This window comes from Neophocaena asiaeorientalis, unplaced genomic scaffold (genome assembly GCF_003031525.2).
Source record: "Neophocaena asiaeorientalis asiaeorientalis breed wild unplaced genomic scaffold, Neophocaena_asiaeorientalis_V1.1 scaffold388, whole genome shotgun sequence".
Classification (NCBI taxonomy): Eukaryota; Metazoa; Chordata; class Mammalia; order Artiodactyla; family Phocoenidae; genus Neophocaena; species Neophocaena asiaeorientalis.
In genome coordinates, this window is record NW_020172738.1 from 4953584 (window position 1) to 4969755 (window position 16172).

Here is a 16172-nt window from a genome sequence, read left to right on the forward strand (position 1 = left end):
ACTTGGCAGCTCTCCTCCACCTGCCCAAGGATATTTAATTTGCCTCGGGAATCGTTACTTCCAGAGGGGAACTCAGGAGGGAAGGCGCGCGCGTCTGGAGGGGCAACGCCAGGACCCCCGGCCGCCGCCTGCCTGAGCCGGACTCTGGCCCCGGCGGCGAGAGATGCTTCTTCCCGGCCGCGGCGGCTGAGAGGAGACTTGGCTCTCGGGTTATCCGGGCTGCACTCGCGCCGGACGCGCAACCTCCCTGCAGGGCATGAAACGCCAGTAAACTCCGGTCGGGGCTATTGCCTTGGCGCAGCTGCTGCGTCCTCCTCTACTGCCCCTCCCCGGCGCGGAGGGCGGCGTGGATTTCGGAGTCAGGGTTTCTGCCGCCTCCAGCCCTGTTTGCATGTGCGGGGCCGCGGCGAGGAGCCTCCGCCCCCCGCCCGGTTGTTTTTCGGCGCCTCCCTCCGCGCGGTGGCGGCGGCGGCGGCGGCGGCAGCGGCAGCGGCAGCATGGCGAGCCCTCCCGAGACCGACGGCTTCTCCGACGTGCGCAAGGTGGGCTACCTGCGCAAGCCCAAGAGCATGCACAAGCGATTCTTCGTGCTGCGGGCGGCCAGCGAGGCGGGGGGCCCGGCGCGCCTCGAGTACTACGAGAACGAGAAGAAGTGGCGGCACAAGTCGAGCGCCCCCAAACGCTCGATCCCCCTCGAGAGCTGCTTCAACATCAACAAGCGGGCCGACTCCAAGAACAAGCACCTGGTGGCCCTCTATACCCGGGACGAGCACTTTGCCATCGCGGCGGACAGCGAGGCCGAGCAGGACAGCTGGTACCAGGCCCTCCTGCAGCTGCACAACCGTGCCAAGGGCCACCACGACGGGGCCGCGGCCCCCGGGGCGGGAGGCGGCGGGGGCAGCTGCAGTGGCAGCTCCGGCCTTGGCGAGGCTGGGGAGGACTTGAGCTACGGGGACGTGCCCCCAGGACCCGCCTTCAAGGAAGTCTGGCAGGTGATCCTGAAACCCAAGGGCCTGGGTCAGACAAAGAACCTGATTGGCATCTACCGCCTCTGCCTGACCAGCAAGACCATCAGCTTCGTGAAGCTGAACTCGGAGGCTGCCGCGGTGGTGCTGCAGCTGATGAACATCAGGCGCTGTGGCCACTCAGAGAACTTCTTCTTCATCGAAGTGGGCCGTTCCGCAGTGACGGGACCCGGGGAGTTCTGGATGCAGGTGGATGACTCTGTGGTGGCCCAGAACATGCACGAGACGATCTTGGAAGCCATGCGGGCCATGAGCGATGAGTTCCGCCCTCGAAGCAAGAGCCAGTCCTCCTCCAACTGCTCCAACCCCATCAGTGTCCCCCTGCGCAGGCATCACCTCAACAACCCTCCACCCAGCCAGGTGGGGCTGACCCGCCGCTCGCGCACAGAGAGCATCACTGCCACCTCCCCGGCCAGCTTGGTGGGCGGGAAGCAGGGCTCCTTCCGGGTCCGCGCCTCTAGTGATGGCGAAGGCACCATGTCTCGCCCTGCCTCTGTGGACGGCAGTCCTGTGAGTCCCAGCACCAACAGGACCCATGCCCACCGGCATCGGGGCAGTTCCCGGCTGCACCCGCCTCTCAACCACAGCCGCTCCATCCCCATGCCTTCTTCTCGCTGCTCGCCTTCCGCCACCAGCCCGGTCAGTCTATCGTCCAGTAGCACCAGTGGCCACGGCTCCACCTCGGACTGTCTCTTCCCGCGGCGGTCTAGTGCTTCCGTGTCCGGTTCCCCCAGTGATGGCGGTTTCATCTCCTCTGATGAGTATGGCTCCAGTCCCTGCGACTTCCGAAGTTCCTTCCGCAGTGTCACCCCGGATTCCCTGGGCCACACCCCGCCGGCCCGCGGTGAGGAGGAACTGAGCAACTACATCTGCATGGGAGGCAAGGGGGCCTCCACCCTCACGGCCCCCAATGGTCACTACATTTTGCCTCGGAGTGGCAACGGTCCCCGCTACATCCCGGCAGCCGGCTTGGGCACGAGCCCAGCCCTGACAGGGGATGAAGCAGCTAGTGCTGCAGATCTGGACAATCGGTTCCGAAAGCGGACTCACTCTGCTGGCACGTCACCTACCATTTCCCACCAGAAGACCCCATCCCAGTCTTCTGTGGCCTCCATTGAGGAATATACCGAGATGATGCCTGCCTACCCACCAGGAGGTGGCAGTGGAGGCCGAGTGCCCAGCTACCGGCACTCCGCCTTCGTGCCCACCCACTCCTACCCAGAGGAGGGTCTGGAAATGCACCCCTTGGAGCGGCGTGTGGGCCACCACCGCCCAGACACCTCCAACCTCCACACCGATGATGGCTACATGCCCATGTCCCCAGGGGTGGCCCCAGTGCCCGGGAGCCGAAAGGGCAGTGGGGACTACATGCCCATGAGCCCCAAGAGCGTGTCTGCCCCTCAGCAGATCATCAACCCCATCAGACGCCATCCCCAGAGAGTGGACCCCAATGGCTACATGATGATGTCCCCAAGCGGCAGCTGCTCTCCTGACATTGGAGGCGGGCCCAGCAGCGGCGGCAGCAGCGGTGCCGCCCCTTCTGGGAGCAGCTATGGCAAGCTCTGGACGAATGGGGTAGGGGGCCACCACTCTCACGCCCTGCCACACCCCAAACTCCCTGTGGAGAGCAGTAGCGGCAAGCTGTTGTCTTGTACGGGTGACTACATGAACATGTCGCCAGTGGGAGACTCCAACACCAGCAGCCCTTCCGACTGCTACTATGGCCCTGAGGACCCCCAGCACAAGCCAGTCCTCTCCTACTACTCATTGCCAAGGTCCTTTAAGCACACCCAGCGCCCCGGGGAGCTGGAGGAGGGCGCCCGGCACCAGCACCACCGCCTTTCCTCCAGCTCGGGTCGACTCCTCTATGCTGCGGCGGCGGAAGATTCCTCCTCGTCCACCAGCAGCGACAGCCTGGGCGGGGGATACTGCGCGGCTAGGCCCGAGCCCGGCCTCCCGCATCTCCACCATCAGGTCCTGCAGCCCCATCTGCCTCGAAAGGTGGACACAGCTGCCCAGACCAACAGCCGCCTGGCCCGGCCCACGAGGCTGTCCCTGGGGGACCCCAAGGCCAGCACCTTACCCCGGGCCCGAGAGCAGCCGCAGCCCCAGCCGCAGCCGCCACCGCCCCTGCTGCCCCCTCCGGAGCCCAAGAGCCCAGGGGAATATGTGAATATTGAATTTGGGAGCGATCAGCCGGGCTACTTATCAGGCCCGGGGGCTTCCCACAGCTCGCCTTCTGTCCGGTGTCCATCCCAGCTCCAGCCGGCTCCCAGAGAGGAGGAGACGGGCGCGGAAGAGTACATGAACATGGACCTGGGGCCGGGCCGGAGGGCCGCCTGGCGGGAGAGCCCCGGGGTCCAGCCGGGCAGCATGGGCCCGGCACCCCCTGGAGCTGCTAGCGTGTGCAGGCCCACCAGGGCAGTGCCCAGCAGCCGGGGTGACTACATGACCATGCAGATGGGCTGTCCCCGGCAGAGCTACGTGGACACCTCGCCAGTCGCCCCCATCAGCTATGCGGACATGCGGACCGGCAGCGGCAGCGGCCTCGTGGAGGAGGCCAGCCTGCCTGGGGCCGCCGCGGCCACGCCCTCCTCATCCTCGAAGGCCTCTGCTTCCCCCGCCGCGCCTCAAGGAGCAGAGGAGCTGGCGGCCCGCTCTTCCCTGCTGGGGGGCCCGCAGGGACCCGGGGGCTCGAGTGCCTTCACGCGGGTGAACCTCAGTCCCAACCGCAACCAGAGTGCCAAAGTGATCCGTGCCGACCCGCAAGGGTGCAGGAGGCGGCACAGCTCCGAGACCTTCTCCTCGACGCCCAGTGCCACCCGGGCAGGCAACACGGTGCCCTTCGGAGGGGGGGCTGCAGCCGGGGGCGGCGGTGGTGGCAGCAGCAGCACGGAGGACGTGAAACGCCACAGCTCTGCTTCCTTTGAGAACGTGTGGCTGCGGCCTGGGGAGCTCGGGGGAGCCCCCAAGGAGCTGGCCCAAGTGTGCGGGGCCACCGGGGGTTTGGAGAATGGGCTTAACTACATAGACCTGGATTTGGTCAAGGACTTCAACCAGAGCCCTCAAGAGCGTCCCGCTCCGCCGCAGCCTTCTCCTCCCCCACCCCCTCATCAGCCTCTGGGACGCAGCGAGGGCGGCTCCACCAGCCGCTCCAGCGAGGATTTAAGCGCCTATGCCAGCATCAGTTTCCAGAAGCCGCCAGAGGACCTCCAGTAGCTCAACTGGACATCACAGCAGGTGCGTTTCATGGTGACAAAAGTCAGAAGACAAAATTGCTTTTAACCTTGCTCTCGAATTCTGTTCCCCTGCCCCCGCGCCTTCTTCCCTCTCCTCCCCACGGCTTCTCTAGGGAGTGCACTCCTAGGAGGGAGGGGTCAGGGCACAGGAGATGACACCTGGCTGATGGCCCGATAAATCTGTAGGAGCAGCCACCGGAGGGCTTTTTCCTTTGAGGTTCCCAAGTGAAGTACTTTGGTATTTCCGAGACATATATCCTACCATACCAGTTCTGAGGTTTGTGAAGTTCATGTATAAGAACCTTGATCTCTTTATCGAAGTTTTCTTTTGACTATACAATTAGGTCAGTCTCTGGAAGGGACAGTTCTATAAAAATATTTATTAATACAGGGGCTAAGCCCTTCATGTAAAGGTAATTTCTCAGAGCTCTTAAGGGTGATTTTATCAAGTTGCTCTGTGTACTTTGGTTCTGTGATTTCACAATAACAAGGCAACATAAATAGCAGTGGGAAGCATCAATTTTTATTCCTGTTGCCCTAAAAAGATTCAGAAGTAAGAGCTTGCTTAGGCTTACGTATTTAAAGAAATACCTGTCTGTGACTCTCTTTAGAACATAATTATTGGCGACATTTTTTTTTGTTCCTTCCTGCATGAAGATTTATGAAATATTACTCACACACTGACCCACAACCTCACAGGCACGGCTGCTTTTATACAGTGAAGTCTGCGTGCGTCTGGGACCCATTACTGAGTTAAGAGTTATGAAAATTCATCTCAGCTTGTGTGCCTTACAATTGTCTTTTCTTGCAAAGGCCCGCACAGAGACACCACACAGGTCATATTGGGGCTACTGTACATCTTCTGTAAAATTACTTAACATTTTTACATTGAAAAGAAGGAATATTAAGTCAGGGAAATGGAAGAGTCTGGTTTTCATCTGCGCTGAATGTAAGGGCTAACCCTTGTACTCTTCGTTTGTAGGATATTTATTGTTTGCCTTTTAAGTTCAAGAGTAGATGCCTCAGTAAATGTTGAAAGTTGGCTTCAGGTGGTCTGTGGCTAAGGCTGTATTGAAAACGAGAAACATTTGTAATAGGAAATTAGCCTGCCCTTGGTTCTGTTGAGACTGTTTTCTGGTGGTCATGATTGTGGGAGGAGGAGAGGAGTATAGTTTGCAAATAATGAGATGAGTTGGCAATGTAGAAATTTCCAGCATTTGCAAACACTTTATTCTGACAAACTGATTATCTTGTGATAGTCTTTTTATATATGCTTCACCGAATGAGCTTTTAAAAGCATTTTTTCTTCTTAATGTGTGTCCATTCATAAGAAATTCATGTGTGTATTGGGTTCCTATTGAAAGGTATTTTTTTATTATGTGGTCACAGTCTCCTTGATTCTAACAGTTTCTAATATTTGACCCATATCATTTTCTGTTTTGTAGAACAAGGTACAGGTATACAGACATTCAAACTAAGATTTTAGGTGATGTGATATATTACACAAAGCATTTATTTGATTAGTATTCAAGATTTATTTTCATGATTCGTTCTCTAGAAGAGAGATTTAATTGTTTACCTCAACAGTAAAAATTTTGGTTATTTCAAATGATGTTTTTGGAAATGTGAATCTCTACCACTTTAACTGTTTGTGTTACAAAGTGTTTCACTTATAAAGGAATGAGAATTTGAAGGGAAAAAAACCCAGCAGAACTAAGATTTTGCTTTTAAAGGAGATGAAAGATGAGGCTAACCAACAATGTTTTCCTCACCTGTTTTCTTAATTTGAACAGGTTTTGTTTTTTAAGAGAGTAGAATAAATAATATTTTGTTCTGAAGGAAATTGATGACCAAATAAAGTTTTTGTTTTTCAAAAGGGCTTTAAAATAAAATCCTCCTCATATGGAGGATACACTAAAAATGAACCAACCAAAACAAAACAATCTTCTATTCTTAGCTTTCTGAGGGAAAATATATTCTGGAACAACCATATAAGCATATCCTTAATAATCCTGGAGTAGCAATAGACCATGCTTTGATAGCACCATGCAATAAAAATTCTAAAATGTGTATTTGTAAGATGTAAATGGAGAGAGATGAGTGTGTGTGTGTGTGTGTGTGTGTGTGTTTTAAGGGAGGTACCAAATGCTACTTGGCACATTTACATCCTGAATTCTGCTTGTCTGCCTTTGCCCTGTTGAGTTTAAAGATGTGATGCAATAGGCAACTATCATCTGAAACAAAAAGAAATCAAACCTGTCTGTGGCAAACCACTTTGCCTGGGAATGAGTGTGCTAGTTTGTGAAAACCTTGTTTTCCTAACTTCCTCAGCAATTGCTATCTTTGCCTATCTTTCCTGTTTCTCAGGTAAAACCTGAAATAGGAAACGAATGAGGGGCTCAGAGGTGTGTGCTCTTTCTCCTAACCCCTCATTTTAAACAGCTCTTCTTGTTGAATATTTTTCACTGGAACATTTCTGAGGTATTTAGTGCAGGTGGCCAGGACTACTGGTTGCCCTTGATTCACCTTCTGTCTGACCACCTTTTCTGTTTCTCTTCTCTCTCTTGGCCATCCGTGTCTCCTCTGGGTTCTGACCTGCTGGATTGTTTTATCCCCCTCTCCTATGCCCCTTGTTTCCCACCTCTTATTTCATGTTCCTGCCATTGTCTTTTTTTTTTCTTTTTGGCTCCATTTCATAATTTCGCAGTACTTGTGGCCTACTCTCCGCAGAGAGTACAGTGAGAGCCCAAAAGGGAGGGCAGAAAGGGCATAGCAGCCCATCTACCTTCAACCAGCATTTACCGCAATTTGTGTGTTAGTTTTGTAACTGCAGCGGGGCAGGTAGAGCAGGCTTTGGCAAAGACACAGACTCCAGCCATTGCTTTAAGGTTCCTTTTTTTTTTTTTTTTTTGGTCATTTTGTTACGTGCCCTTGAAAAACAAAATGGGCCATTTTTCTTCCTTTCACTGCATTTCCTAGTTGTGATTTCCAGGATGCCTACCTCCAACGACTACCTCCCATCTCTCCTTCCCTCTCCCTCCCTCCTGTCCCCTCGCTGTGTGGCCTTTTTGTCTGGCGCACACCCTCTGGGCTCTGGCACTTTCCCGTTTCCTCGGTCACCTCTGCTTCCTGCATTCCTCCCTATTTATTTGGGGCTTGGCTCCCCCTGCCTCCTGCAAGCCCCCTTTGGCCTGGGGTCGGGAGATCTGCAGCAAGGCTGAGGCCACCCTAAGAAGACTCCAGCCCGGCCCTCCTCCGGTCGCCTGGGGGCGCGGGGGCGGCCGGGTCCCTTCCCCGGCGCGTGGTGTGAGGTGGCGGTGGCGGGCGAGCCGCGGCCCCTGCAGAGCAGTACAGAGTCTGGCCCTGAGCGGGCGGGGCAGCCGGGCTCTGATTGGCCCCGCCGGAGCCAATCAGCGCGAGCGTAGGCCGAGCCGCAGCAGGGGTGGGGAGGGGCCTCGGGCGAGGGTTGATTGGGGGCCTTGGTCCGGAGTCCGGGGGTGGCTGCGGGCCGGGCCTCCGTAGCCCACCCCTCTCCCTCCACCCCCTCCCTCTGGAGCCCACAGAACTGAGGCAAGTACACGCCCCCTCCACCCCCCTCCCAGAGGATGTTATGCACTCGGCCTTATTCTTGTCCATCTAGACCAGAATCCTAAGAATGAGAAAGTCCAACCAGCCCACTGACAGAGGCCGGAAACACACGCTTCCTCTTATATTTAATTGAGAAAAATCCAGGCCGTGACCATGTGACGTGCCCCATTTTGTTTCCCTCCTCTCTTTACTACGGTTTACTACTACGCCACGTTCCTGTTCCTTCACCTTCCTGTCTTGAAATCTGCAAGCAGGAGGGAGCTCTACAGCACGTGGTTGTAGGATTGATTGGGTTGGCTCAAGATTTTTACATTTACTTCTCTTACTATTGGGAGGGAGGAGAGAAAAAAACGGAGTAGGAAATACAAATGCTGTGGCTGGCACCGTGTGGGGATCATTCGGAAAACACATTTGGCTTGAAATTACGTTAGGGTCAACCCTTTATTGAGTGCTTGCAGTTTGCAAAGCACCAAGATACATAAGATCAACAAAAACTGACCATCCTCGGCCCATGGGAGCTCACTGAGAAATGAAAACGTCTGATGTAGCTTGCTTGCAAATCGTGAGAATCTAGAAATTCGTTACAAGGGCTTGGGTAGGGTTCCTTACTGAGCTTGGAGGTAATGCTGCTTGCTTCTCAAAAACAGATTTGTCTTTTGACCAGTGACAGCCCTAGTGACAGCTCATCAGGGCAGGCTGGGCGAACTGATTTTGAAAGCTTGCTAGATTTGTGTTGTGCTCCCTCACATAACCAAAATTGTGTGAAATGTGGTACCAGATGAGATCGGAAATTTGTTCAGATTTGTCGTTTGTACAATAAAGAGGGGAAATAACAAAGAGAAATACCATGGAATTATTTTCTTCTCCCCATCCCTCTCAAATAAGCATTTCTCACCAGCCAGCAATCCCTGTTGCAATCACTGAATCATAAGCCCCAAAGGCAGCATTTTGAAACATCGCAGGTGAAAATGTAAGGAAGTGATTCTATGCCCTTGAGTAATTCTGTGCCCCAATACTGCTTCTGATCAGGCAGGTGGGAGTGAGCTTCTCTGCTGTTCCAGAAAACTTTGAGCATCTAACAATCCTCTTAATTCCTGCCATTGTTTGGGTAGCTTTTTGTGTTAAAAATAAATCCATAAAAAATTTCATATATTGGAGTCATTTATCTGATTGCCCCCCAGATAAACACAGTATCTCCAAGATTGTCTTAAGAGTAAGAGACTTGGGATCCAAAAGGGTATACTTCCCTCCCTCCTCCTTTTTTTTTTTTTTTTTTTTGTTTGTTTATCAGAATTCCCGGAAAGTAGTTTAATGCTATCTTGAATGATACAATGGAAAAAACAGCTTCTGGGAGCCAGAGATCTTGGGTTGTAGCACAGCCTGTGCCCTTCACTAAGCTGAGCGACCTTGAGAAAGTCACTTAATTTCTCTGTACATATTTCCTCACCAGTAACTGGAGAATTTTGTTCTAAATTATTCTAACTTCCTTTGCAGCTCTAAACGTAGGGATATTTTGGAGAAAATGGCTGATATTCTTTAATGGGTCAGTTGTAATGAGGATTCTTTCTGAAGAAGCTATTGATGGGGTTGTAATGAAGTGCATTAGAATATACTGTTCTGTCCTGTTCTAACTCCTGGATCACTCTTTATGGTTTGATTCAGGACTGATTTTTAACCTTTCTTGTTTGGAGGGGGCATTTTCAGGTTTTAACAGACCTTAAGACAAACCTTCCTGACTACACCAGTCTAAATTTTTGGAACCTTCTCTAGACTGGATTCGGTTCCTCTCCCTCCTCCCTAAGGTCAGCTGTTGGAAGCATCCCTCCCCACCTGACAGTATAGGTCAGGCTTTAACCAATCCATGTCTATGACATTATTCTGTTTATTATGTTGGAAATCACCCCTTCTTGCGCTGGTGGTCTGTTTATGGACAATGTTTCTCATTTGTTCCATCAGAATCCTTCAGTGAGGTATCCACTTGAGTGAATGGAGAGGAAATCTGAGAGGGCAATTGGGAACTATAGGAATTTGTGCACAAGTTTTTGTTTAGTTTCATTTTTCTCTGTTAGATGTGTGAAAAAGTTCTTGCTGGCAGAAATCATTGTTGTCCGACTTTGTGCTTCAGGATTTTTGATTGGTCGTCTGAGCTGTACAGTGCTTTGCTGACCCAGTGTAATCCTGACTGTCCAGTTGCCAATGTATTCAGAGGTTCCTACCCTTTGGGCACCTCCATGTGTATTTCATAAATCATTAGAATAGTTTATTGACTTTTTCAATCAAAACTTCATTGACCTAATGCTTTTCCAATCCTCCTGCTATAATCATATATATTTCTTAGCTGTATAGTATATGAATGGTTCCTTTTATTTTGGTGGGTTGGTAGTTTTAGTATAATGGAACATTTCACAATGTTAAGGTTTTGTTTTGCTTTGTTTTAAAGAAATCCATTTCCTCAATTATTTCCTCATGTTACAGAGTTACTGGAAATTGTATTCAAGGAAAATAGCTTCTTGTGGATTAGTTTGAAGTCAGTTTCACACTAAAGATTCTGTAACTTTTTTTCATACTAATACTTTTTTTTGGCTGCGTTGGGTCTTCCTTGCTGTGCATGGGCTTTCTCTAGTTGTGGCGAGCGGGGGCTACTCTTCCTTGCGGTGCGTGAGCTTCTCATTGCAGTGGCTTCTCTTGTTGCGGAGCACGGGCTCTAAGCGTGTGGGCTTCAGTAGTTGTGGCACGTGGGCTCAGTAGTTGTGGCTCGTGGGCTCTAGAGCTCAGGCTCAGTAGTTGTGGTGCACAGGCTTAGCCGCTCTGCGGCGTGTGGGATCTTCCCCGACTAGGGATCGAACCTGTTTCCCCTGCATTGGCAGGTGGATTCTTAACCACTGTGCCACCAGGAAGTCCCCTAATACTTTTCTTGTGTTTAAAATAATAGATACTCTACCACATTTATAATTATGTAATTGACTTATTATTTCATTACCTTGTGAGTCCATAGCTATATGGCAAACTTTAAAAGTTCTTTTAAAAATGTTATTGAAACAGGCTCAGAAGTTGTAATCACATTGAATTTTAATTTAACAGAATTCATTTTTGATGTTGGTATGGTATAATTGTATACTCATTTCAAACTATTGTGAAATGTTGCAAAAAGAGTTGTTGTAAAGCTTTTTAAAATGATAGACTAGTAAATATAATCTTTTTGTTTCTATTCTTATCTGCCAGTATAGAAATGGTAGTATTTTCTCCCATTCTTTTTTTTTCTGCGGTACGCGGGCCTCTCACTGTTGTGGCCTCTCCTGTTGCGGAGCACAGGCTCCGGACACGCAGGCTCAGCGGCCGTGGCTCACGGGCCCAGCCGCTCCGCGGCATGTGGGATCTTCCCGGACCGGGGCACAAACCCGTGTCCCCTGCATCGGCAGGCGGACTCTCAACCACTGCGCCCCCAGGGAAGCCCTCCCATTCTTAATTTATGGGAATAGGAGGAAGATAGATCAGATAAATATAAGGTACTGTCATCAATGGGAAGAGGAAAGTTTTCCATTTTAATAATCTTGCTGCAGGCTCTACTATAATCTATTTGTTAAAACAGATTTGGTTGGATAAATGTTATTTGTGCTTCTTCAGTGAGTCAGTGATCTTTGAATAACAGAGCTTTTACAAATGATGTGTTTATGTTGAAAAGGCTGCTTTTCTTTTTCAACCCCCTTTCTGCATTTTCATGAACGATAGCGGTGGAATTAAATACGTGGGTCAGACTATAATTTTAATTGTATTTATCTTCAAGCAGAGAGGAGATTTTTGTGGTTTTATTACCCTACCTTGAATATTTTATTAAGCTGTGTTGCCTTTATTGTCTTCCTTTGCCATTCCCTGTGTTTGTTGTTGCTGTTTTCCAGTCTGTGTCACACTGTCCACCATCACCCCTGGCCCTGTTGGAGCCAAACCCATATACACTGGTTGCTAATTGGTCGGGCTGAAGAAGATGCCAGTATAACCCAAGTTGTAGTAAAGAAAAAAGATGTTGATAAACTTCCCTCCCCCCCTTTTTTTCTGTTGACCAAAAAATACTTTGATGTGAGTTCTCTGATCCTCCCTGACATATTTAGGTCATGGTACTGAACGGTATCAGTTAATCTTGAGAAATTGATAGTTGTGTTATGTTTGTTGAAATGATCAAAGAGGCATTCTTTTGGTGTTGTTTTCCTTCATATATATCTAGTGTGGCAAACAAGTTATATTTTACACAGAAAGTTGTGATTCTTTTAGGAAGGTTATGATCTAAATGAGACAGGCAAAATTTTTAAAAAAAGACATTTGCTAAAAATAGAGCAATTGAAGTTCTCTGAAATATTCAGTAATTACTATGTATTTAACTACTATTCAATATTCTCCAATGATGATCTCCCTGTTCTTTTAAAGATTATTAAAAGGGCTCTATGGGATATGAAACATAATCATACTTAGCCTTGAATTTTAGGGATTGTGGGAATAATCAGAAGAACTTTCCATCTCCGTTATTACAATAATGGAGGCCACCCACCTCCCAACCCCAAAATAACTGATCTGCCTTTGGCCAGACAGGCCCTAAACTATGATTCCCCTCCCCCACTTTGCCTCAATAAACACCATTGAGCACCTGTGGTATTCCAAATAACACGTATTTTGTTAAGAGGATGGGGATGAAGACATGGAAACGGGGACAAAAATGGGAGCGAGGAGGATTCATCCAAGTAATTACCAAGTTTCTTATGGCACAGCTTACTTGGGGGGAAAAATTGAGATTCAGAAGGTGCAGTCCATGAAAATCTGCATTTTTCCTATACTTACAGGGCTAAAGTGCCCATCTGCCTTAAAGTTTTGCAGCTATCTAACCATGGCTTCCTGCCTCACCGTAGCACAAGCATACTTAAATAGTTTATAAGGCTGTTGAAACTCTCCTTTGGGAGAATGGTGCATTTTCGGCCATTCTGCTAGCAAGCATAATATTTACAAGAAGCAAGAAAAAGATATCTTTGGTCTAAGTGAAGCAGCCAGGAGAGGGGTCCAGGTGTTAAATGCGCAGGAGTTTTGTGAGTACTCGTCACGGGTTGGTCAGTGTTAGGAAACATGGGGTGAAGATGAGGGCTGCGAAAGAAATTGTAAAATCTTTTCTTTTGGTCTTAGAAGCTCTATTATTCAAGGACTTTTTCTCCCCCTTTGGGTAGGTGGTTTTTATTTTTAGTAGTGAAAACCTCTAAGCCTCTGACCTCTGGTTCCTGTGCTTCCTTCTGGCGGGAAGTATAATCTTCTTTGAGATTTTGCCACTTCTCTTTTTTAAGCTTTCTCTCTCTCTCTCTCTATTTGTTTTGATGGTGTGCAGTCATACTTGTTTTTAAGCTTATAGTAGTTTCTTCCAGAAACATTAAAAAGCATTTTTTTAAAGACCACCAAGTTTTATGATAGTTTGCTGTATCTATTCACACTATTTTTTTCATTAATATTTTGGTATAGGCAATGCATGCATGTGCTGTAAGTTTCAAGTGGTTTAAACATTTTTTTAAAGGTATAGAGTGAAAATTAAGCCTTCCTGCCACTCCAGTTCCCCAGCTTCTCTTCTCAGAAGCCACCACCAATGCTCGTTTTTTGTTTATCTTTCCAGAGATGAGCTGCTCATAAAATTTGAAGCTTAGTAATAGAAAGTTGGGTAAATGTCCAACAGCTCAGTCTTCCATGGAAGAACACACAGACCCCACATTTCTGCACGAAAGGATCACAGCAGACAATATACCTCTTACAATAGACTCACTGCTTTGTTTTTGTTTAAGGGAAAAAGAAAAGTACTCTTTATTTTCCATGCCTCTTTTGAATACTCAGGTTAAAAGAAGTACATAACCCACGAAGGAGGAAAAGCATTAGTTAAGAAATGGTCACCTTTTCTAACATTGAGGTGTTTGTGCTAATTGATGGAGAAGGGGAAGGTGTCTAAATTTTCAGATTTTCATGGTATTACTCAAGTATTCGGCACCCAACCCCCTTAGCCCCCCACCCCAAGACTGAATGAATAACTAGTTCTTAATATAGTGTAGTAGGATTAAGTATAAAGGTTAAGGATCTTTGTGAAGACTTTCTGGACACTAGGGTCTCATAGTTTTGAGAGTTCAAATGAATTAATGCCTCTTGCTGGATGACTGAGAGCTAGAAGTTCACCTCTGAGAAAAACATAAAAAGTGACTGCTTGGAGCTTCTAGTACCAGAGGCTGTTGTCTATATTTTTAATGCCATCGGTGGTTGGTGAAAATATTCATGCTATTTTCCTAGAGTAGAGAATTATACTTTCTAACAGTCCTCAGGCGGCTCACACAGGACTGGAAATGAAATGTTGTCCTAGAAAGGCACCCAGAGCCCGAGGACATGAGGTATCTTGAACGATCCCTCTGCCTCTTCACCAAGACTGCCCTTTTCCCATGGACACAGGAAGCTGGACCGGATGAGAACTTAAACTTGAGTGAGGAGAGATGGGGAGCAATGACTGAAATGGAGTCAAAGACTTTCAAATGGGTTGAAAGAGGTTTTCCCACCTGAGCACAAGCCCAGATCTGGGTAATGCAGAGTTGCTTATTATTGGAAAGCAAACCCAAAGGGTTGGCAACATCCCACTCAAAACCAAAGCTGGAGTTAAAACTCTTTGCCCCAGATCTTCTACCAGGCCGTATTTACCTTTTTCTTTTACCAGAATCCCCAATGTCTTAAATGTTCCTGAGGTTACAGAACAAAACAAAATGGGGCCACTGTATAAAGTATGTCATGGTAGAGGGAGGGGAGGGAGATCCCTAAAGTGTTGTGAGGGGCTGGCTGAGTGAGGGTATTTATAACCCAGTCTTGGCAACTCCTACCTACCCCGCTCAACTCCTCCCTTGCCTGCTGTTTTTGCCCCCTTTCCCAATTCCAGTGCATGCTTTAAACCACAGCTAAACAATAATATTCTTTCAAAGTTGATCCCCATCCCTCTGGTGAGATTAAGGAATATAAATATTACATTTTTTTTTTTTAAAGAATGGGTAATGACTTAATTTCTGAAAATATTTTACCTCCACTTGTAGGGTGCCCTGGACATTGGGATTATAGTTAAAACTTTCCCTTTTGCCTAAACTTTACTGCGTGTGTGTGTGTGTGCGTGTCTGCGTGCGCGCACGTGTGTGTGTGGGGGGGAGTGGGGAGGTGCGGCAGAGGGTTAGGATATGGAAAGTATAGTCCAGTAAAAAGGGTTCTATTCCTAAAACTAGGTCTTTAAAGGTATCTTGCAGCCTGAGCCTTGGTCCCTCGCAAGTCCCTGCAAGGGGTGACCTTCAGAAAGTGTGCGGGCTTGCTGTTTCTCGGGCCTTTGAACCGGGTGAGGAATGTGTCTCAAGACGGAAAAATGAATGGTTGGTGCTTTTAGCCTCCAGCTTGAAACTCGCAGGAGGAATGTTATTGTCCCTTCAGAGCCTGCTTCCCAGCCACCAGGGCTCTTGGAAAGCATCTTTGCAGGATGAAATCCTCAACAAAAACCCATGCCACATACTGGACCGAATGTTAATATCATGACCTAGTATGAGTGTGTTTCGTGTTTGGTAATTGCAATCATTGTTGCTTTTGTTGTGGTCACCCATTTACAATGCTTGGTGTCAGTTTATTTATCTCTTGTAAAAATAAAATACAGTGTGTGTGTGTGTGTGTGTGTGTGTGTGTGTGTGTGTGAAAACAAAAACAAAAACAAAAAAAAACCCATGCCACCCAATTCGATCTAATTCACAAGCTACTTTTTCGTGGATTTTAAATGAATGTCTCTTCTCTAAGAATAGAACCCCATTCTATGGCTTCCTCACCACCCCAACTGAGATGATTTATGGTTACTCATGAGATAAAGAAACTTCAGGCTTTTTTTTGGCTTGGGGAGTATTATTTTAAAAAATAGTGGCAGGAGGTATTTAGGGACATAAATAAAGAGTTCTTAGCTCTGATGAGTTCAGAATGGATTTCACCATCTGTAAAATTGCATTTGCAATGTAAAATCAATACATTTAAATGATCAAAGAAAACATTTAGAGTATTCGATTTGCTGGGTTCCAGTGTACCTAGCACCCAGTCTCTTTCCTTTCTTTTACAAAGCTTACCCCTTCCTGAGAGATGCTGGAAACCCCTGTCCTGGCTCTAATTACTGGATTAATGCTACTCCTTCCTACTAAAAATTGTAAACTGTTTGAGAGTAGTGTCACTAATTGTTTCATGACTCCAGTATCTGTGGAGGTGCACACAAAATGCTTGCCGAGTTAAAAATTTGTATATCAACAAACAGTTCTGG

At 48.2% G+C, this 16172-nt stretch overlaps 1 protein-coding gene across 3 annotated transcripts in view; it reads left to right on the forward strand.

The window, feature by feature from the left end:
* The first annotated feature begins 20 nt into the window (after positions 1–20).
* Positions 21–16172, forward strand: part of IRS1 (insulin receptor substrate 1) — a 72459-nt gene continuing 56307 nt past the window's right edge. For all 3 annotated transcript variants that reach the window (XM_024740557.1, XM_024740555.1, XM_024740556.1), the window contains exon 1: positions 21–4265. In XM_024740557.1, coding sequence (XP_024596325.1) covers positions 498–4244 — 3747 coding nt within the window. In that variant the 5' untranslated portion in view covers positions 21–497 and the 3' untranslated portion in view covers positions 4245–4265. The remainder of the gene's footprint in view (positions 4266–16172) is intronic.